Source organism: Lepisosteus platostomus, chromosome 16, assembly GCF_059453375.1.
Source record: "Lepisosteus platostomus isolate fLepPlt1 chromosome 16, fLepPlt1.hap1, whole genome shotgun sequence".
Lineage (NCBI taxonomy): Eukaryota > Metazoa > Chordata > Actinopteri > Semionotiformes > Lepisosteidae > Lepisosteus > Lepisosteus platostomus.
Window position 1 is genome coordinate 19575369 of NC_142626.1, and position 23822 is coordinate 19599190.

Consider the following 23822-nt stretch of genomic DNA (forward strand, 5'->3'; position numbering starts at 1 on the left):
CCAGAGCGCAAGGGGGAGGTGGCGGTCCCAGTCCCGTTGGTGCCGGGACACCAGGGTGGCAAGCGTCCGATTAAACCGCTCCACCAACCCGTCGCACTGGGGATGCAGCGGTGTGGTCCGCGTCTTAGTGATCCCCGGGCGCTGGCACACTCTGGCTAAGACCTGGGACTCGAAGTTACGCCCCTGGTCACTGTGTAACTCCTCCGGCACCCCCAGCCTGGCAAACATCCCCTCCAGCAGTGCATCTGCCACCGTGGGGGCATTCTGGTCCGGGAGGGTGTAGGCCTCCGGCCACTTCGTAAAATAATCCATGGCCACTAAGACATAGCAGTTCCCGGCCTCGGTGCACGGAAACGGGCCCAAAACGTCCACCCCCACCCGCTCCATAGGAGCCCCCACCTGGTGTTGTTGGAGGGGGGCCCGAGAGCGCTCGGGAGGGCCCTTCTGCGCCACACACACCGCACACGTTCGGCAGTACCGCTCCACGTCCCGGTGGCAAAGACTCCAATAAAAATGGCCTCGGAGACGCTGCAGGGTTTTTTTACCGCCGAAGTGCCCCACACCCGGCTGGCCGTGCACCGCTCTGAGCACCGCCCCGCGGAGCGACCGTGGCACCACCAGCTACCACAGTACCTCGCCACTGGAGGGTACCCGCCACCCCCGGCGCAGCACCCCGTCCGTTACCTCCAAGGCCTCCCACAGGGCACAGAGAGCCTTGACGGACTTTGGGTGCGGGGCGAGCTCCTCCCGCGTAGGCCGCACTCCTGCTGCCCTCCAGCGGAGCACTGGCCCCACGTCAGGATCAGCTGCCTGACGCTGCGCCAGGTCTGACAGGCCCACCCCCAGCGGCCCCTCCTGGGCCGTGGCCGCGGTGCTCGCCTCCGCCACGGTGCGGACAGCCTCCTCATGCTGCTCCCGCCGGGCGCAGTGGTGGCAGTCCGCGGCCTCGCAGGGGCGCCGCAAGAGAGCGTCGGCATTGAGATGGGGAGACCCCGCACAGTGCACGACAGTGAAGTCGTACTCCTGCAGGATCTCTATCCATCGCGCCATCTGCCCCTCTGGCTCCTTAAAGTGGAGCAGCCAGGTGAGGTACGCATGGTTGGTCCTCAGCCGGAACCGGGTCCCGAACAGGTACGGCCTGAAGTGGTTTACCACAGCCATCACCGCCAGCAGCTCGCGACGGGTCACGCAGTAGTTCCGTTCAGCCCTAGTCAAAGCCCGACTATAGTAGGCCACTACGCGCTCCCCATCTGGCCCCTCCTGTGCCAACAATGCACCCACCCACGAGTTACTCGCGTCGGTATCGAGAACATACAGTAACCGCGGGTCGGGGTAGACCAGCACAGGGGCCCCCACTACAGCTTCACGCAACCGGCCGAAGGCCGTCTCACAGCCCGAGTCCCAGTCGAAACGGCGGCCCTTGTCGGTGAGGCGGTGCAGCGGGGCAGCGATGCTGGCAAAGTCCCGGACGAACCTCCGGTAGTACGAGGCCAACCCCAGAAAGCTGCGCAGCTCCACGATGGTGCGTGGAGTCAGCCAGCCCCTCACTGCGGCGACCTTACCTGGGTCCGTAGCCACCCCTCGTCCCAGGAAGGTCCCAGGTAAGGTCGCCGCAGTGAGGGGCTGGCTGACTCCACGCACCATCGTGGAGCTGCGCAGCTTTCTGGGGTTGGCCTCGTACTACCGGAGGTTCGTCCGGGACTTTGCCAGCATCGCTGCCCCGCTGCACCGCCTCACCGACAAGGGCCGCCGTTTCGACTGGGACTCGGGCTTCCCAGGAAGGTCACCTCCCGCCGCAGGAGCTCGCATTTGCGGGGGTTGAGCCTCAGGCCAGCACGGCGGATGCAGGCCAGCACCGCCTAGAGGTTCGTCAGGGCCTGGTCGAAACCCCGGGCATGAACCAGCAGATTGTCCAGGTACAGCACACACTGGTTCCACGGGACCGATGCCAGCACCCTCTCCATCAGCCTCTCGAATTTCGCCAGGGCATTGCACAGGCCAAAAGGCATGACAGTAAACTGCCAGAGGCCCTGGCCGATGGAAAAGGCCGTCTTCGGGCGAGCATCGGGAGCAGGCGGTACCTGCCAGTAGCTGCAGCGGAGGTCCAGGGAGCTGAACCAGGTCGACCCGGTGATGTAGTCCAGGGCGTCATCTATCCACGGCAGGGGGTAGGAATCTTTTTTTGGGTGACCTCGTCCAGCTTGCGGTAGTTGACGCAGAACCTCCACGAGCCGTCTTTTTTTTTTACCAGTACAGCTGGCGCCGACCACAGGCTCGCGGAGGGCTCAATCACCCCCGCTGCGGCCATCTCCCTGATCTTTTCCTCGGCGGCGGTCCTCTTGGTGTGAACCATGCGTCCCGGTGGGATGCGGATGGGCCGAGCGGTGTTGATCTCGTGTTGAACCAGGGCAGTGCGGGTGCAGTCCTCATCCCTCGCCGCAAAGAGATCCTCGTTCTGGGCGAGTAGCTCCTGGAGCCGCTGCCGCTGATCCTGATCGAGGCCCTCGCAGCTCCGCTGGTAGAGGTCCTCCACGGTGCGCCTCGCTTCCACGCAACGCTCAGCCCCCGCCGCCGCCGCCTTGTCTGGCCCCCCGGCTGACTCGGGGGCAGGATCCGGCAAGCTCGCTCCCCGACTCGCAGGCCTGGTCTGCCCCGGCGACTGCCGCCGCCGCCACTGCCTCTTTTTCTCCCGGCTCCGGCAAGCCCGCGTCCCTCGGCCTTCGCCGGGCCTGCCCTCCACCAGGTGAAGTCGCTCCCCCTGCCAGCTCAAGTCCAAACTGGCCCCCACTCGCTGCAGTAGGTCCAGCCCCAGAATGCAGTCCTCCTGGATGGGTGCGAGGTAGCAGGGGTGGTGCACCGTCGCTGCACCTAGACGGAAGGCAAGCACCTGTTTCCCCCGGACTGCAGCGAGCTGTCCCATCACGGTCCTCAGCCGCAGGCTGGAGGCCTCCCATCCTGGGTGCCCCCGGTGTCGGGGAGGACGCCCGGCCGGAGTAGGGTTACCGATGAACCGGTGTCGAGTAGGGCCAGGCAGGGTTGGTCCTCGATTTGGCAGTGGAGGTACAGGCTCCGGCTACAGCCGACTCGCCCCACGGTGGCGTGAGGGGCGCCGGTCTTAACAGCGCTCTCCGGAGCGGGGGTTGAGGTGTTCAAGGGGCGGCCTTCCCCGCGCTGAGTCGCCCCGTTCCCGTTTCCCGACGCCGATCAAGGAGTGCGAGGTTTGGGTGCCCAGCAGAACTGGGCTCGGTGTCCCCTCTTCCCGCAGCGGTTGCAAATCAGCGTGCGGGGCTGTTCCGCGGGGGTCGCTGCATGGGCTGGCTCCTCTTCCCCCTCGCTAGATTCCTCCGTCGCCGCCTTGGTCAGCCAGCAGGGCGCACTGCGTCTGCTGGCGCTTCCAGCCACCCCGAACACACCTCAGCCCGTGTAGCAAGGGCCAAGGCCTGCTCCAACGATGTTGGCGCGGCCAGCTGCACGTGGCGCCGCAGCTCCTCGGATGAGAGGGCCTTGAGAAAGGCCTGGAGAGCCAGCTCTCCCAGGGGAAAGTTGGGTATCCTCGGCGGGCGAGGAACGTGACATCAGCGGCAACCGGGCCCAGTCGCTTTCCTGGTCGGCGCCGCCGCAGGGCCAGCCTCTCCCGCATCAAGTCCGGCGCCTCCTCCACACCGAAGCGCAGCTGGAGAGCTGCTGCCAGCCCGTGTATTCGCCTCTGTCCTCCTCCGGGACGTCCAGGAGCACCTGGCAGGCCGCTCCTTCCAACGCCGCCGCCAGGTGGTTGGCCATCTCCGCCCGGCTCCAGCCATTCGTCCGGGCCGCGAGCTGGAACTGCGCCTCATAGGTTTCCCAAGGCGCTTCCCCATCGTAGCAACCTGGTCGCACCCGCGCCGATGGGTGTGGGAATCGCTGATCGGCTCCGGCAGGGAGAGTATCCTCTCTCAGGGGGCGCCTGCTGACCAGGAGTAGCTGCCAGTCGCCCCAATTCTACCAGCGGGACCACTATTGAATAGCCCTGGTAAGGGCTGTGGCCACCTGTCGCACCCAGGAGTTACTCAGGCTCCCTATATGCGCTGCCGATGGGTTCTGTTTCTTTCAGCGTCAGCCGAACATCTTAAAATGTTTATGAAGAAAGTGGAATCCTGGTGTGTATTTTTTATTTAAACTTCCAATACCAGCCATATACAGTTTATATAATATTTGTATATTTCTAAATTAATATAGTTTATGACCTTCAGATACGTTATGCTCTTCTTCTTTTTATGCTCAGCTACTACAATTTCCCTTTAGTTGTAAAATTCCATATTGATATTCAATATTAAGAGGATTTAAACATACACAGTAAAGAGATTAAATTAAGCAATCGTTTCACTAACAACCAATGCACCACGAGTTGTCGCATGTGGGTCATTTTGGCCAGCCAATCACGTACGGCGGTATTATACGCGAAACTGCAGATAATTTCTCGCAGTACGGGGTTTTACCGCGCATTTTGAATGGCTGCATCTGTATGCCCTGCTTGTGAGATATAAATTCATAATTACAAGAAATTCTGAGATTTTTAAGTCGCAATTGTGAGATATGAACTCGGAATTCTGAGATACAATGTCGCAATTGCGAGATATCATAGCGTGTGTTTTTTTACTCTCTGACGGAAACGGGTGTAGTGTGCTCTCTGAAGGCACCAGTTCTGTAGGGTTTGGGCATTTATGGGGACAATTATTAATTGTAGCAGTAAATCACAAAATTGATTCTTTTAATGGCCTTAGAATCCAACCATGCAATATAACTCAAACAACGCACACACACAGGTACTAATACACGAGGATACATTTATTAATACATAGAATATGCATGTAAACCTAACAGATCTTATCGAGAGGGTTATCAGAATACAAAAGGTATATATTCAATCAGTTACGAAGAGTTACATATATCAAGAGGACATACGTTCAGTATATCATTCATTTAGACCGTTTCGGAAATGAACTTGGTTATAACTTCTACATTGGATACTCAAAACAAGTACATAACTCTTAGGAATTAAATTGATATCAACTGGTTGGGATAACAATTGAATTCTCGAGCTGTAATGCATTGAAGTTGAATACTCATCCAATCTCTGGCGATTCAGATCTCCTGCGAGCTCTCTGCGAGGCTGTGCTGTGCGGCTTGCGACGGTGCGCTGCTGATGCTCACTGACCGGCTAGTTAGTGTTGGCTTTAACTAGCAAAGTTTGTGCACAGGAGAAAAGATGACTGTACATCCCAGCAGGTCAGGAAGAGGACCGGTTCGTTCCTGATGAAGCGCTACTTCTGAATAGTGATCCAGCTGTCCACAGTTTCGACCTGTTCATGAGGCTTGCTGCTGATGCTAACCTCGGGTGGATCCTCTGGTTACTCTCTGGCAACCTCCGCTCTCGACTCTTAGAACAAAGGAAAGTTCTGGCACTCGGACACACTGGCCGATACGTGGTTGTCCGGGCTGAGTCTCAGGATGGTCAGGAGGCGCGCTGCGAGAATGTCCTGCCCTTGGGAGCCTTTCTGCTCCTGGGCCGTCCTGCCCTGGAATTCTCCTTAGAATTCTCCCTTTCAGAAAAGTCCACTACAGGCTCTCTGTGTTGCCTGTTTTTACCTGGAGGAACTTCAGCTCGTTCAATGGCTGAAAGTTTCATGGGCATCAGAGAACCACGTGGGTTACTCGGCCCTACTAGTCCCTGATTGGTTGATCAAGGTGAGATATGAGTCACTTACTCCTGACACTTAGGAATGGATATCCATCTGGCACTCCCTAGACAGATAGGCGCCAATGGATGACCATTGATCATGATAGCCAGGCTTAGCTAAGTGCATCCCCATTTGGGAGCTGTCCCTTATCAAAAGAAAACACCTTTAAATCAGCCTGCATGAATAGCTTCTCTGTGGCTGCACCACAGAGATGAACAGAGAGATGGGCCTCATTTAGGAAAGCACAGCAACACTTAATTCTGTCTTATTAACAAGCATTGCCGCTACACGGGCTTCCATACGTTAGCACTCAGAGTGTTTGTAAATATAAATGCTCTTACATGCTTCTTTTCTTCCTCGCTCTGACAGTATTCTCTTTATTTTTCTCTTGGCTTTACAGAGCGCGTTATTTTTCTTTTCTTTCGCCTCCCATGCTGATTTCTCACTAAAAACTCACTGATTCTCTGTCTGCTACAGAAAGACAGTGACACAAACTGGTGTCTTCCGTGGCTCCAAGAGTTACAGTTACAGTGTAGTCGTAACTCATAACTCCATCTACACTTATTCACGTGCATATCTGACCCTGGACTTATTTCAGAATCAAACACGAGGCTCTGGACACTGATGGAGCTTTCTGATTTGTTGCTCTAAGACAGTTATACAAAAGATCTCTTTGCTTACACCAGATCTTGAAAATTGAGCATAAATCTCAAATTCTAATTGTAAAACTCACTTTTGTGGTCTAGGTTACACTTAAACTTAATTCAGTTTAATGTATCATCCCAATTTGTGTCTACCTATTCATGTTGTCTACATTTTAAGCAAGAGGCCCATGAGAGGAAGGACCACAAAAGGCATGATATAAAGTAAAAAAAAAAGTTATTTAAGGTATTAAGATCCAGCAAGCATTATTAGACTGAGAGCAAAAACTCAAGCTTCATGTCTGTACTCTATTGACCAGTATTTATTTCAAAATCTCTCCCTATATTTCTTCCCATCCCGAGACCTCTTCATATGCTCACCAAGGTTTTGTGTGATGTCTTGGTCTGAATGGTCAATGTGTTCATTGAAAGCAGTAATTGTTTTTAAATATACTGATGTTGCTCATTACAACTTACATTTTTATAAATACCGTAATACTGTATTATTGTAGTTCTTTTTCAGTAATTCTTTCCTACTGTAGGTGTCCAAACATGTCATTGTATCTATGAAGAGAATTCTGAAGCAGGACTGTGCAACGTGCATAGATCTATGAAGCCAGTTTGTGACAGAATGTGGACAATATACATTTCAGCTATTATTAGTTTTAAGTTAAAATCACACTTTAGTCCTTTCCTTGCCTATATGTTTTGGAGGACATATAAAAAGGAAGCTTTATATTCAGCACTTCACTATTGACCAGCACTACTTCTAAGCAGAAACTCTGTTCTCTGTTGCAGATCATCTATGACGCTGACCCACATATGACTAACAGCACTCTGTCATTCCGGAAGAAACCAGCTTCACAGAGAAAACCTGCAGCTCTTTGTCAGCCTGCGTTTTTGGGCTTTGACAATTCTCTTTACTCATTGTAATGGATAGATAGAGCACAATGTCCACTGAAGAAAACAGACCTCACTGTCTCAAAATATTATGATGAAAATATTAGGATCTTTCTTACTACAGGGAAAAGCTTAATAATAATCAAACACATACATTTCCCAGGTGTAGTAAGTGCAGGTAGACTGTTAAACTAAAGCAAATCACATGGGTTGTGATAAAATAAATTTAATAAAGATGATAGTAATGGATACAAAAATATTATTTTCATATCAGCAAAAGTTAAATTGTAGAGTAAGCCAAAACAATATTCACAAGGAATAACAACCCCACAAGAATTAAGTGTATTGAAAAGTTTGAGTGTTTTTGTTGTGGTAAATGTAGTTTAATCTACTTGGCCGAGGGACAAGCTGTGGAACACAGGACGAGGAGGCTGGGACCCCCATGCAGAGAGAGGGATTAGCCAAGGGGTAGCAGCAAAGGTGGAGATGGGGTGGAGGAGGGATGTCCAAGGGGTAGCGGCAAAGGTGGAGATGGGGTGAGGGAGGGATGTGAAAAACAAATATGAAGGAGAAAGGGGCATGCATGTAGTATTTACAGTTTATTATTATTTATAGTGTAGGGACGAAGCCTATTATTTCACTTAGAATTTAGTGTTATTAAGTAATTTTAAAAATCTTTGTGTGTCTGGACCAAAAAGCTTATTGCTGTCACAGGAATGTGGTGAAATGGGCCCCTCTCTGAGGTCAGCCAGAAGACGACCTTGTGGTCTTTGTGTGTAAGAAAGTGAGGGAGATGAGGTTATCTTTTGGATTAGGATCTTTCCCAGGACAGTCTAGATTCAGTATCAATACTCTTTTAATCACAGATCCAACAATCTGATCAACCAATCACAATGCTGGAGCGTGTGGGTACACACTCCACCTGGTATCTTCTTCACCAATCACAAACCATATTTTCTCCTCTCTCTACTAAACCAATTTGGTTAACTTACAACAGAACCACAAGCATGCCTGCCATACTTGTCTAAACATTGGGACTGAAGATTCTGCCTGAGGTCTGCCTCAGTACCTTAGCCTGCAGCAGGACCTTATGACCAACTAGCTACCACTGTGCATCTGCTTGATCACTGGAGCAATAGGGCTGGACTTTTTGTCGACAGGCCTCAATAGAGCATTATTCATCAATAGCTGCTATGACAGGAGCAAATTGAGTCTCTGCCCTTTTCGTGCAACTCGACCCAACTGAGCAGTCACCACCCTGTGCACAGACATTGTCCCAGTTCAGCTCAATGTTAACCAGACAATCCATTTGATGGAATCAACTGTTAGCGCGTGCGAGGCAACAGCAGAATCCTTTTCTCTCTCTTCCCGATGTCTCTAGCTGCCGTAGAATCGGAGTGGCACCAAGCCAGCAGAGCACAGATTGGACGGCACTGTGATGGATCCAGTTAGCTGTTCCGTGTCCTTCAGCATTACAAATCCACAGTCGTGGATGAGTATAATTAATTATTCACCCTCTCAAGAATTTTAAAATTAATTTAATTCATTTAAGTAGCCATGGATACTTAAGAGTGCCTGAATGTTGATTATTTTAATGAGACTGATGAGGAAGGTAGTGTAACCAAATGGTATACAATGTAAAAAAATTTTTTGTATAGTATATATTTTCTGTATCAGCTTGATATTTTGCATATGTTATGTACACATTGTTTCGACACATCAATTAATATATTCTGTGTGTTTTAAATCCTTGAGAAGACTCCCTGATTTTCTGTCGATACTTTCTTAACAACCATTAGTTCATTATTCCGGGGTAGCCTGTCAGTTTAGGAATGTGCTGTATACTGAATACACGTTTCAGTTTATTTCTTTAAAAAGGCAGACGTTAAATAATTGTATTTAATGGTAGGCTAGAGGAACGTTCGTTTTAATAATTTATGATTTTCATATAATATTCATATTTAATTTATTTGTAATGATGAGGATGAGAGGGTATTGAAAGTGTTGGTGATGGTGAACACATTTTTCATCAAAAAGAATTATAACATCAAAGTTTTTGTTGGTGTTTCTTGCAAGTGTTCAGTACGTCTAGCGCAGCAGGTGAAGATTCACTCGTGGCACCTGCATGTAGACCATAATCATAACGGTCACCCTCAGTGTTCATGAAGTTTGTGACATAAATGTAATAGTGTCAGAACTTTCCTGCTATTTATCACATCATGCTTTGTGATTTATCTTTTCTGTTTCTGTTAAATGTTTGATATTTTGTATATAGAGTTTTTTCTAAATTTATCTAGACATCCTATTTGTTGTACATTGTTTTCTTTAAATTAAAACCTAGATTTGGTAAGTTTTTAGAGGTACTTCTCGTCCTTGGATCATTAAATGGGTAATGTTGACAGCCAAATCACTGAATTATTATATACCTGTAGAAACTATCTATGATTTACAGTATGCAATCAGGACAGCAATCGCATCAGTGTTTTTGTATCACAAAGTGACAAAAGTGACAAAAATTGGACTGCAGTAATGGCTTGGAGGCTATATTTTCTTAAGCTTTGCACATACTAGAGGACTTGTATTGAGCTGGTCTGTGGGAACACAAGTGAATCTGGGGGATTTAACAGGTAGAAGGGTGCAAGCACCTTTAAAGTTGCCAGGTGGTGTAGTCAGCTACAGCTTCTGCAAGTTCTCACCATTGTGACTTCTGTCGTTTTTGGTGTACCAATAGCACAATCTTCCACACACAGCAACTGCAATCACTGACCAGCAGGTGGGTTTAGGAAAAGAGAGAAGAACTAAGGGCACCACAACAGTGTGGCAATGGCTTATAGGAGTACTGGAGGAGAGAAGCATGGTGTCGAGGATGTCTGAAAAAAGAGGACAAACCGTGGAGAGGCAGGAGAGCGGAAAAAGACCCATATGCATAGTGCCGGAACAGGGAAATGGCCCGGGCTCAGCAGTTCAGGAGTAGTATAGAAACCTATGCCCTCAGGCAGCGGACGTGGGGCAACCTGGTGCTAGGCGAGTCTCAGGACATCTGAACAACAATGCTGAGCCAAGCAGAATAAGAGATCCGGAAATATATAGCCCCAGAGAGAGAGACACCGGAAGGACAGCAAAGCCCAGTAAACCAGGGACAGGACAGAGCAGGAGCGCCTTCTGGCTGCAGAGGGCGTGACACATGGGGAATGGAAAACATAATTCCAGCAGGAATGTGGACACAACAACAAGACTTCATTGTAAGCACATCAGAGAAGAAATCAGAGCATAAGAGAACAGTGAGTTAGGTCGCTTCTGTACAGCATGCCAGAGTGTTAGAAATCATGTTTTGTACCTTACAATTAAAGGGCAGACCAAAGGCCATCTTGCTCCAAGAGCTTCGTTGCTCATGGTTCTCCTGAAGAACTGAATTTCCCTGCTGATTACATTTGGGCAGAAGAGTGACAGTTGAGTTTATTGTCCGAGATGTCTCTCTTTCTATTTCTATTTCGTGAAGCAGGTTTAATGAATGATTTTCTCTAGTTATTTGGATAGACTTAACACAATAACTGAGTTCAGGTTAACTGTTTTTTGAAGGCAAACTCAAGTTTAGATTATCGGTTAAAGCAACTCGGGTTTAAACAATCTGGCTAACTGCGTGTTCACACCGCACTTAAGACCTGTCATTCACCACAAATATAGAATTAAAATAAACCAAATGCTTGAAATATGTTCATCAGCGCTCACAAGCCTTTAACAGCTGTGTGTGGTTGCTTCCCTTGTCCAAAGCCAAATTAAATGCCTCTCAGATTAACAGTCATAATTAATAAATACAAAACACCTAAAAGATATATTATCCTGAGCTCTTACTTATCTTTTTATGAGAGGAATGACAAATAATCACTGGCACCAGCTGTAGAATAAACACAATATTTTTTATCTCAAGAGGGTTTCTATTGTAGAGTTACTAGTTGGTATTTTGATGTGGATGTTCATTTGTTGTTTCACATGGCTTCAGTTTAAACACAGTACGTTGTGTCTAGTGTGTAAAGTCTTATGGGTACATGACATAAGGACACTCTCTTTCAAGAAAATTCATATTACTAGTTTGGGTAATAATGTATGAGAAAGGATTTTGTAAAACACAAATTTTGAAAGTATTATCATGTAATATTATTATTATTAATAAACTGGAGCACCCTGAGGAAACCCACATGAACCCAGGGAGAACAAAGAAACTCTGCTGTCATTCCCCCTTGGGAACTGAACCCAAGGCCCCCATACTGTAAGGCAATGATATTCAGCACTGTGCCATCACATAAGATGTTTCTAGATTTGAAAATGTTTTGAAATGTTTTAGAAATGTTGATGAACTGGACTTTTGTCATTTCAGGTACTAGCACCATGCGTACAGTAAAAGATTTCAGTGTGTTCAAAGGAGGAACTGTAACCATCCCCTGTGAGAACGATCACAAATACACATCCAACAGGAAATACTGGTGTAAAGGAGCCGAGTGGGTTTTCTGTACGATTCTAATACAAACTGGATCTCAAGTAAAAGAGGGCAACAGAATATCAATCTGTGATGATGTCAACAAGCAAGTCTTCACTGTGACTATGAGGAACCTGGAGCCGCACGGCTGGTACTGGTGTGCTGTAGAGATAGGTGGAAAGGAGACACCTGATGACAGAGCCTATCTCTATCTTACAGTCACTGATGGTAAGTCATCTTAAACAAGAGACATGCCAAATAAAAATAATTTATAATACAGTATCTCATGTGGCTAATATGTAGACCAAATATTTTCTAATTTCATAATTTAGGGAGGTGGGAGTCCCATAAAAGGACACTCTCACTATTACTGTACTGATACCGTCCCATGAAGGCTTTAATCTGCTCTCCACTGCTGGTAATATGCTGGTATAAGGATAAAGTGGAGGAGGCAATGTGTAAGGATAGCTCACACTCTGCATGGGAGGGTATTGGGTCTATGGTGGGAATGCACAAGAACAGAGGCAGCAGTATTAACACAGGTGGTAACTTAGACGCTGACTTTGCTGATGATCTGAATCAATTTTATCTTCAGTTTGACATACATAATTTTTGGGATGAAATTAATGCGTTCAGGGGCAAGATCTCTGACTGTGCCATTAGAATTGATGAGTCTAAGGTTTGTAAATGGTTCAGTCAGATTAGGAGTCTGCGTCCTGATGCAGTTGGGGGAAGTGTATCGAAAAGGTGTGTAGTGAACACTTAAACTGAACAGATATCAGTTATAAGAGATTATATTGGACAATAACACATTAATTGCTAAAGAAGATTAACATTCTATTGATTTATTGGTGATAAACACTGAATTTTCAGTACTGCTCCAGTGTATTGGTACATTTTTGTTTATTTTTATTCTGGCCATCTGGCTGGATTTATAAAATTGCAAGAGTTAACATTATGTGAACTATTTGTTTGTATTGTAAATATAAATGCAGATTATAAGACAGGATTGTACTGCAGAGTCATTAAGTCAGCAGATGCTTTTAATTGTGAATTAAGTGCCAGCAAGCATATGTACAGGTTACAAATAGGTGAATAACCCTTTTGTTACACTAATTTATTGGATCCATAACACATCACAAATGAAACAAATAGACTACAGATTTTAGAACCATTTAGTTTATGAAAATGAAACCAAAGTCTAAATTTCAGAAATGCAAAAATAATATTTTCATAATTTCATAGTATTGGTGATCAGTCTATTTCAGAAATCCATGTGTGCACTGCAATGAAGAGTAAAGTGTCCTGTTTTGCAATTAATGTGTTATTAACAAGTCTCAATTGTTCTGTGTTAAGTTAATTCAACAATATGTTGAAGGGTACTCATGTAGCTTTCCCCTGAGTGCTTGCTTGTCAATGTTCAAGGTGTTCAAGTAGGTAGCTGCTTCAGCATGTGTATGCTGCAAGTAAAGGTTTATTACATGCTGAAAAGAGAAGAAAAGAAACAGAACATTTCGGCTGTAGTGCCTTCTCCAGGTGTGACACCCAAAGAATGTTCACTAGCGTTCCACCACTTGGGGTTTGAAGGGAGTTAATAGATCTGGACTCTTAATCAAATTATCTGGACCACAGAGTTCAGTCACCTCTTGTTTCTCTGTTGGCAGACACTGCAGGACTGACAGTGGCGAATCCCACAGTAACTGCTGAGGAAGGAAAGAGTGTCAGTGTCCAGTGTCACTACAGCGACAGGCACACAAACAGTGTGAAAATGTGGTGTAAGAGTGAATGCAGGAGCTCCTGTAAGACAGCAGATCGGACTGGTTCCTCAGTCCTGATCAGAGACTACAGAGCACACAGAGTTTTAATTGTGACTCTGGGGGGACTGCAGAGGAGGGACACAGGCTGGTACCGGTGTGTTGCAGCACAGGAATGGGTGCCTGTGTACCTGAATGTAACTGAGGGTAAGAACTATAGTGTGAGAAAACACCATTCTTATGCAATATATATGAGACCTTCGGGAAGTCACAATAAGAATGAATTCAATTCAATTATTTTTTCCCTTAGTTATCAAAATGAATGTATCACTTTCCCAATGCCTTGTTTATCAGTTTTCCCTGATGTGGACTACGCTAATGTCCAGTACTTGGTATTATACCTGACAGCATTATATTCATGATCTGACTGAATCAGTTTGAATCATAATTTGTGATGATAGAACACATATACTGTTACATGTGTGCACAGTAAATGTTGTACAGTAAAATGCTAACACAATGTCAAGAGGTTCTCTAATTTGGATGTTTTTCTTAAATTGTTCACAAATACATTTCTTAATTTCTTTTAACAATTTGAAAGAAAAGATAAAAGAATCAGACTCAGTATATTACAATTATTAAACCCTGTGCATTGCTTATGTTCTCTCACAGCAACAGTAACATCACCAGCACCAGCACCGGTGTTATTTACATCTACAGTCCCACTCCAGTCTTCAGCTCTACCATCTGAGGCTGATGATCGTGATCAGCAGGAATCCAGCAGCTCAGAAGATGATTACAGGGATGCCAACAAATCACATATTAACCACTGGAAATCCAACAGGTGAAAAAAAAAAGTTTCCTGTTTTTATCTGATACTTCTTTTACATATCATACAGTATACTATTATCTTCATAATTTTGAAACTTTGAAAGTGAGATTTGTTAAATAACAAGTGAGAATTACTATGTTGTTATTATAGATAAATATTTAAAATGAGGTAAAAAGGAAATAATATTAATGGAGATATACTCTTTATTAGTATCCTCTACCAAGAAAAGTATTTAGCTAATATACACATACTGACAGCTACTTTCTGGAGTTATTAATATGTTAAGTGTATTGCCCAAATGCAGATACCAGGGACTCAGGTCACAGGTTTAATAAGAGCACACAGACACCCTGCTATTGGTTTAAACTGTTTTTCAAGTCTCCCTAACATTGCATGATGCCTTAATTCTGACTGTGGAAAGAATGTAAGAGTACCATATTTAACACTCGTTCCCCAGAAAATAAAATAGTAGTATTTACCAAAGTTATAGGTGGGACAGATGACAATAAGGTTTTGAAGGTGAACAATGAAGATTTTTATTTTTGTGAAGTGAGGCTTAGTGATACTGTTCCATTATTTTAAAAATAGAAAGAAAAAAACATATTTTTCATTTGGCAGATTGAGCACCTCAAGATGCTTTTACTGTAGCTCATCATTCTTTTAATTAATCTTCTGTAACGTTCTTCTTTCGACTTTTATGCTATTCAAGTAGACATTTATATTACTGTATATACAGATGCAGCCATTCAAAATGCGCGGGCGATACCGCATTATTTCGCGGTGCGCTTTACGCGGTCTACCGCGAGTTACCGTAAATTCTCCTATAATACCGCAATTAAAATAATAGTATCCGGAATTTCCGCAAGGTGGAGCTAATAAAGCTCAACCTCTCATGTTTCAGCTGTCGCCATCAAAGTCTTTAACGAAGATATTACTAATAGTATTAATAATGAATGACTTTGGACAAGCTGTAAACTCAAAGTATTGCCCTGGTCCACAGTCTTTTTTTCATTGACCGTCTTTGTAAAAGTAACACCACAGCATTTCGCAATCACGCATTTGTTTCCAATCATGCAAAGTACAGAAATTTTTGAGAATCGATTCACCATGCCATTCACATGCTCATAAAAGAGTTTGATTTAGGAACATAAACATATTACCGTATGCAAACTGTACTGTATACAGTATGTATATGTATATTTAATATCTTAACTGTGCCCGTTTAAGTACTGAATATTTATATGGAATTTTACCACTGAAGGGAAATCTTAGTACCTGAGCATAAAAAGAATAGGAGCATACTGTAACGCGTGTGAAGGCCATAAACGATATTAATTTTGGAACTTAAACATACAGTATATGGCTGGTCTCAGTACTTTAAAGAAAACATACACACCAGTATTCCATTTCTCCCTAAACATTTTAAGCATCGAAGTCTTTAACTAACGTGATACCGGAGTCAACAAGCATACTTTTAGAATTTGATTAAAAGGAAATATAATATGGAATCGCATATCTAAAGAAATTAATAATGATATAATTATATTCATGTACCGCAACACAAGAATAGTACATGCTGTACATTGTCTGTTGATAATGTTTCTGTAGTGCTTTTTCAGCACTCTTCATGTGAGCTTGCCGGTGGCACTGTGGGTTAGGTTCCTGACTCCCATGTCACATGGTCTGTGATTGAATCCAGCTGGAACCATGAATTTTTTTTAACAAACATTTCTTTGAAAAAATGAAACGTTTCCCTGAGGCAGAGATTAAATAAAACCTCACTCGCACTAAACAAATTTATATTTCTAAATATCACAACATGATCGAATTTAAGTCATTTTAATAACAATGAATAGTCACCTATGCGTTACAATATAAACATTTATATTGATTTAAATCGCGTTTTGATTTAAATCAAAAACGCGTGTTTAAATATCTGTGTTTTTTTATTCACAATTAGACAAATGCAACATAAATTGATATCTTTGTCTTCTAAGTATCTTAATAAACTTTCAGCATAGCTTTCTCCCCATTTAGATATATTTTTCTTGGGGTCTTGGGATCAAACGTGGAAAGATTAGATTGTAATCATTTTTATTTTTTAAATATATTTTAGAAAAGTGTAATCTATACTAAAAAGCTGTACACCACCTGCTATAAAGATACATATTGCAATACTTTCGGGTTCGGACAGGACGGACACAAGAACTCAGACTTCAGAACTCAGAACTCAGACTTGCGGAGTTAAAGCAAGTTAACTTAAACCAAGCCCCCAAGTTGAGCTTTCATTCCACTGCTATTTCTTTTAATCACAAGGCATGCAAATAGACAGACCACATTCATCTGTCATAACACATGGCACCAAGCCTGTGTGTCTAGCACTGATTGGCTAAAAGTGTTGCTGAATCCATCTGAAGACAATGTTAATAGAAGAGACACTCTGCATTAGCAGCACATGCTTCAGTGCTCTGGGAGTGTTTATAGCCCTTCGAGTTTTACACTTGCGCTTCATGGCAACAGAACCCACATCAACAACGACTTTAATTACCATCTTCATCTGGACGCTGATCATCTGGGTGCAGGGTAGGAATGGGTTTGAAATATTTCATAAGCATTTTATTTAAAGTGAAATTAATTTAGAGAAGAACAAGAAACCATTGAAATCAAATTATCTGTGAATTGATATTTTTTATATTTTTTCACCACATGTGAAGTTTAATTTTTCATTTTCAGAGTCTAGTGAAGACGTTATTGTGACTCAGACTACAGCACTCAAACCTGTTCTTGCAGGAGAGACAATCACTGTGAGCTGTGAGATGATTCCTGTACTGTCAAATACCATCTACTTAGCCTGGTACCAGCAGAAACCTGGAAAAGCTCCTAAACAACTACCCATCAGACTGGGATCCCAGACGGTTTCGGTGGCAGAAGGCTGAAGATGCTGCAGATTATTACTCTCAGAGTTTCCACTATCCTGATAGTACCCATGTGTTCACACAGTGTTACACACCCCTACAAAACACTGTTGCAGCTGGGACCTACTGAAGATGCTGAGGGTGAAGACACACAAACACTGAGCTTCACTAGTAAGGTTTGTAACAATCATATCAATTCACGTTTACTAATTAACTTTTGAAATTCTTCTGAATTTAAAATGATGGCATTAACTGTTGCTCTCTACAAATTAACATTCAGCTAGATTTAGGTTGCAGGTTTACAAAGATATTTCTGCACCCAGGAAAAGATAAAGGGAAATGAGGTCCTCCTCTGTCACAGAAGTACAAACTGATAACAACCAATCCAGTTATTTTACTGTCCTTCAGATCAATAAGACATTACAGGTTAAAGATTGGGACTAAAGAGGCTTAAACTGTAGCTCTTTATAAATGTAAAAATTCAGTCCCACTACTCTCTACTCATGTCACTGTGTGTGAATGAGCTGTGTAAAGGAAGGTGCTTTACACCTGATCTCTCTCTCTCCCTGCCTCACTCTTTCTCTGAGGTGTTACTTTTTCTCCCTGTACTGCAGACATGTCTCCTTCACTGGGCTCTGCTCCAGTCCACTGGAATAAACAGGCTTCACAGAGCTGTACAGACTTGGTGTGTGTTTGTCTGTGATCAGCTCTTCACATCTATACCTCATCCCTCTCTCTCTCTCCTGCAACCGACCCATTGAAATAAATATACTATTCATTTTTACTATAAGTGCTTTTAATCTTTGTTTAAAATTCTGATATTTCAGTTATGTACAGTATAATAATTAGGAAATATAGTATAAACACATCATATGTGATTGTATTTGTAGTGAAATCAAACTGAATCCCCAGAGTCAGTAACTATAGACTATTATACCAGCAGTATTTAGTAGACCTAGTGTGTTTATGTTATCTGGGGTAGAGAGAGTGTGTTCTCTCTGATTTGATCATATCTACTCTCTGAACAACAGAGTTCCTAAGGGAAACATCAACACTTGATTCACAACACACTTCTCTGTTCCTCGAGCCCTGACAGCACGTCTCTCCCCACAATTGCCCAAAATTACTCACAATCTCTCAAGCCATTTGTATTTACAAAAATGAAGCAGAATTGTTATTAGTGAATTTGATAAAGGTAAATATATCCAGAGTAGGGATCTGATCAATCGCATTGAGCACCAATAAAAACAAGCTTTACAAACAAGCTCGTTTGAGAACCTAGATAGACTGAGTACGTCTAGACATGAGGACTATAACAGCTTCTGTGCTAAAAACACTAAAGATCAATGATGGGATTTCACCTGTTACAGAATCCATCCTTTAGCCAGCACAGGGGAAGAAGAACCCCTCTCTGAGCTAAATTGTGGAACAGCTCTAACTAAACAAGCATGGGGAGCTCACACTTAAAAGCTCAATATGAGATGATTGAGATCCCAAATCACACTACCTACTGTTGGTTCCAGATGTTACAGGTACAGTATTACATGAGACATGAAAGAAAATAAGCCTGTATTTAATTATTGCTTTTAAATACACATTTAAAAAACAGTAAACGTTAAGGTCAGTTCTATGACTATTGTTAATATGTCAATACTGTGAACATATGAATTGATGGGTTCTTGTGAAATATGAAATATGCATGCTTCAGTCTCCATAAAATATGGTCCAAGATTAACCAGTGATCCTGCTGTGTCTGAACACAGAGACAAGTGCTGCATTAACCAGACTCTCCACATTCCACCCCACTCTAGCTGTGTTGAGTGGAATAAGTGCTCAACTGATTGTGTCTCATCTTCAGCTCCTTATAAAACTGCTATCTGTCTACCGGTGCGGTCCTGGGAGTGTTAATGCTAAACAGCTCATCTTGCTCTGCCACAACACACACCACCAAGCCTGTGTTTCCAGCACTGACTGGCTACAAGTGCTTCTGAACCCAGAAAGACAATTTGCATATAGAAGACTGTGACTCAGACTCCAGCAGTGAAATCTGTTCTCCCAGGACAGACAGTCACTATGAGCTCTAAGACCATTCCTGCAGTGTACACTAATGGCTCTAAGCACTGGCTAGCCTGATACCAACAGAAAGTTGGAGATAAGATAATTTTATTGGCAATATCCAATTTCTTGTATTTGGCCTATAACCCAACCGTCACATACCAATGCCATCACTTACCCCAACTTGCTCTCCATGAGATACACAGACAGGGAGGGAGGCTTGGGGTCAGAGCATAGGGTCAGCCATTTATACGGCGCCCCTGGAGCAGTTTGGGATTAAGGGCCTTGCTCAGGGGCCCAATGGAGTAGGATTCCCCTGCCGGCCGCAGGATTTCAACCAGCAACCTTCCAGCCACAGGCACAGATCTTTAGCCACAGAGCCACCGCACCACCCCCAAAAATTAGTTAAAACTCATAATGTTACTCTCCATGGAAATCTTTCATAAAAGACGAAAGAGTTATATGACCTGAAGAGAAACGAGAGTGTACTCTGTTTAGGAGAAGCTCCTAAACTCCTGATCTATTATGTAACTACCCATCAGAGCGTTTCAGTGGCAGTGGATCTGGGACTGACTTCACTCTGATTATCACAGGAGCAGGACTTCACAGCGACTGCACTGCTGCAGCTGGGACCTACTGCAGATGCTGAGAGTGAAGACAAAGACTCTGGACACAGACTGTGGAGGAGCTCAGCAATTATACAATTATTTGTATTCAATCTATGAAATACGTGTTGCCATTTTGTGCTTGATAGATTTTTTTTATTAATTTAGGGAAAATATGCAGAGATTACACACCACAATCCTCCTTTAGTGTCAAAATCCATTTTAAAAACTGACAGTATAAGGTCACATACTCTCCCCTTTGTGAAACAGTGGTTCTTATACTTTATAGTAATCTGAAGAAGGATAATTTTTGTTTAACTATAATCTTTGAAGGTAATTATGACAATAAGTGGTTCATCAAAAACTGTTTGTCAATTCCTAAAGTTTTCCACAAAGCATATTCCAAAAAAACAGTAAACTGAAGTTGTCTTCAGTCCAAGACAACACAAAAAACTATAAAACATCTATATTAATCATGTCTTTATTTGCAACATGAGCCCATGTATCCAGGTGCAGAGGAGACCCCTAATGCAGGGCCCCCCAGCTCCAGTCCAGCAGGATTTATGAGGATGGGATGAGTGCCATCAAGTCAGTGTCGACTCATGGTGACCCTATGAATAGTTGCCCCATCACTATCCATAGAGTTTTCATGGCAAGATACAGTATGGAAGTAGATTGCCAGGCCTTTTTTCCACGCAGATAGTGCGAGTGTTGTTGGTGTTATCACAGAAACGCGATCCTCCACCGTCAACACTGCCCTATACTACTGCTGCCCAGTATGGGTTATTAGAGAACCTTGTGCTCAAAGTGGGACACGAAGCCACCACTGTGAAATTATGAGTCTCATGCTCTACCGACAGAGCTAGTTGGGGCACCAGGTTTTATGAGTCACCCTTAGATCACCAGTTTCTAAAGTTCTTAGTTTCATTCTGATCAGGAGATCATTATGTAGGTGATTTGTTACTCTAAATAATTGAATGATTTATGGTTTTTGGAACTGATATTTTCAGTCAACAAGGACAACAGTTCTTTTACTTGCATAATTTATTCAACACAAACATGTTGTCCTACTGTACAAGAGCCCTTCAATATTATCTAGTCTAGGACCAGGGTTAGAGAAAGAGAAAGAGTTAATCAATCTGAATAACATAGGATCTGCTCTTTGTGCCTCAGTCTTGTTGTTTTACACGTCTTACACATCCCTAGGTGACTAAGGATGGCAGGTTGCTCCTCACACTCGTCTGGCTCAGACAAGAGTCTGCATCTTCCAGAGAAATAGTTGAGATCTGTTTGATTAGACACAGTAAATTAGAAATGTTCAGGAGTCCAAGCACAAGTGATACCATGTCTCACACATCTTGGCTGCACTTCTCCTGTCTCTAATTTATTTGTATCTCTCACAGTCTCAATGTCCACAATGGGGCTACTGCAGATCAATTGTCGAACCAGTCCGACAGCCTTTCCCCACAGTACAGACTGACACTGACCTGCTGTTTGCACTAGGGGCAACACCTAGGGGCAACACCTCTTCGCGAGAAAGAAAGGCACTGCAGAGAATGGTCAATATGGCCCAGAAGATCATCGGCTACGGTCTCACCGAGATTAAACAGCTCTATGAGGACCGCTGCCGTGGTAGAATTCTGGCCATCACAGAGGACAGTCACCACCCCGGGCATGAGCTCTTCACCCCACTGCCCTCAGGCAAGAGATATAAGAGCATACGGACACTTACCACTAGATTCTTCAATAGCTTCTATCCACAAGCAGTGAGACTGGCGAACACATTTAGCCATCCCCCTCGGACCACACCTATACCATCACCATCTACCTCACTGTAATTTATTTATTGTACGTCTCCAGTCATTGTTTACACGTCTGTATTGTTTACATTCAAACTGTCTGCATGTTTACTTGCGCATTGTCTATTGTTTGTTTGTACATTGTCTTGATGCACTGTTTGCACTTTGTTTTGTTTTTTACACTTGTTTTACAATCGAGAGACTTTCTGTGAGTAAGAATTCCATTGTACCAGTACCGGTTACATATGGCAATAAAGTTCAAGTTCAAGTTCAAGTTCAAGGGGGCGCTGCTTGAGAAGTTTCCGCACAGCCAAGAGACTTTAAAAATTATAAAGTTCTCCAATGTTTAAGTAAATCTTGACTCATGTCTTAATGCATTTCTCAATACTAAAATTTAATTTTATTATTGTCCATTCACCTCACAGGCCTTCACCCCAGACACCCTCTTCATGTCCTCAGTCACCCCATCATCTGATCCCTCCTACTCCTACTCCATCTTCCCCTGCCTTCCTCGGCCTGTCCATCACAGCTGACCTGGTCAGAAGGGAGTTGAGGAGACTCCATGCAGGGAAGGCAGTGGGTCCTGATGGTGGCAGCTCCAGGGTGCTAAAGATCTGTGCGGACCAACTGGGTTCAGTGCTACAGTACATCTTCAACCTGAGCCTGAGATTAGAAAATGTTCCGATGCTCTGGAAAACATCTTGCCTGGTGCTAGTACCCGAAAAGGGGCACCCTAAAGTTTTGAATGACTACAGACCAGTGGCACTTACATCACACCTAATGAAAACTCTGGAAAGGCTTGTACTGGACCACCTTAGAACCCTGGTGAGTACAGCACTGGACCCCCTGCAGTTCGCCTACCGGTCACACTTGGGAGTGGAGGATGCAGTCATCTATCTGCTACACAAAACTAACTCTCACCTGGTGAAGATGGGGAGCATTGTGAGAGTTATGTTCTTTTACTTCTCCAGTGCCTTTAACACCATCATCCACCTTTTCTGAGCTATAAGCTAAGGGTGGAGCAGGTGAACACTCCCCTGCTGTCCTGGATTATATAGACTATCGGACCTGCAGGCCACAGTATGTACAGCTACAGAGCTGTGTGTCCGAACAGATTGTTAGCAGTACTGGGGCTCCACAGGGGACTGTCCTTGCTCCATTCCTGTTCACCTTTTACACCTCTGACTTAAGGTACAACTCTGAGACATGTCATCTGCAGAAGTTTTCAGATGACTCTGCAATTGTGGGGTGTATTAGAGAGGGGAGGGAGGAGGAATATAGGAGCTTGATTACCAACTTTGTGGAGTGGTGTCATCTTAACCATCTCCAGCTTAACACCAGCAAGACCAAAGAAATGATCTTCGACTTTCTAAGGAATAAGTCTCCACTGAACCCTGTTTCCATCCAGGGTGAGGATATAGAGGGCGTACATTCCTACAAGTACTTAGGGGTACACCTGGATGATAAGCTGGAGTGGTCTGGTAACACTGACGCCCTGTACAAGAAAGGTCAGAGCCAACTCTATTTTCTTAGGAGACTCAGGTCCTTTGGTGTGTGTGGAACACTGCTACACATTTTTTATGAATCAGTGGTGGCGGCAGCCATCTTCTACGCTGTTGTGTGCTGGGGCAACAGCATCATGACAAAATATGCAAATAGGCTCAATAAACTTATCAAGAAGGCTGGCACTGTGTTGGGGATGAGCCTTGACCCCATGGAGGTGGTGGCTGAGAGGAGAATGCTGACCAAGCTCACAGCCATCATGAACAACACCTCTCTGTAACGCTGCTCTGTAGAGGTGAAAAGGATCCGATGCAGATGCAGGAGTCGCAGGGAGGTAAGTAAACGTACCGAGCAAATCCAGGAGCTGAGTCGTAGTCCGAAGGCGAAGGTAAGTCGAGATCCGGTAAAGGCACTGGTGGCGAACAATCCAAAACGTGAGACAGAATCGTAGTCGAAAAGAGAGCTACAGGGTCAAATCCAAAACAGGCAATGATAGCAAACAATCCAAGGGGCGAGACGAGATCCGAAGTCCGAAGGCAAAAGGTGCAGGCAGAATTCCAGGAAGGCAAAAGAGGGGTAAGAACGCTAGGCTGAGCAACAAGTAGAGAACTCAATACCGAGCAACGG

At 44.5% G+C, this 23822-nt stretch overlaps 1 protein-coding gene, 1 non-coding gene and 1 pseudogene across 2 annotated transcripts; 2 read left to right on the forward strand and 1 right to left on the reverse strand.

Moving 5' to 3' along the window:
- The first annotated feature begins 249 nt into the window (after positions 1-249).
- LOC148646986 (uncharacterized) lies at positions 250-1320 on the forward strand (annotated as a pseudogene).
- A 10282-nt stretch (positions 1321-11602) lies between these two features.
- Positions 11603-14424, forward strand: LOC148646987 (polymeric immunoglobulin receptor-like). Its single transcript, XM_088609391.1, has 3 exons — positions 11603-11960; positions 13397-13693; positions 14159-14424. Exons 1-3 carry the CDS (start codon positions 11603-11605, stop codon positions 14332-14334), a joined length of 831 nt encoding a protein of 276 aa, XP_088465517.1. The 3' UTR covers positions 14335-14424.
- Positions 14425-19661: 5237 nt separating this feature from the next.
- Positions 19662-19775, reverse strand: LOC148646988 (U5 spliceosomal RNA). Its single transcript, XR_015927814.1, has one exon. It is a non-coding gene; the product is annotated as a U5 spliceosomal RNA (small nuclear RNA).
- Positions 19776-23822: the final 4047 nt, after the last annotated feature.

Excerpts from the sequence above, each read along its gene's own strand:
- LOC148646987 (XM_088609391.1), top strand. The coding sequence starts at position 11,603 with ATGTTGATGAACTGGACTTTTGTCATTTCAGGTACTAGCACCATGCGT. Across the intron at positions 11,961-13,396 it reads CTATCTTACAGTCACTGATG|ACACTGCAGGACTGACAGTG; the intron begins GTAAGTCATCTT and ends CTCTGTTGGCAG. Across the intron at positions 13,694-14,158 it reads GTACCTGAATGTAACTGAGG|CAACAGTAACATCACCAGCA; the intron begins GTAAGAACTATA and ends GTTCTCTCACAG.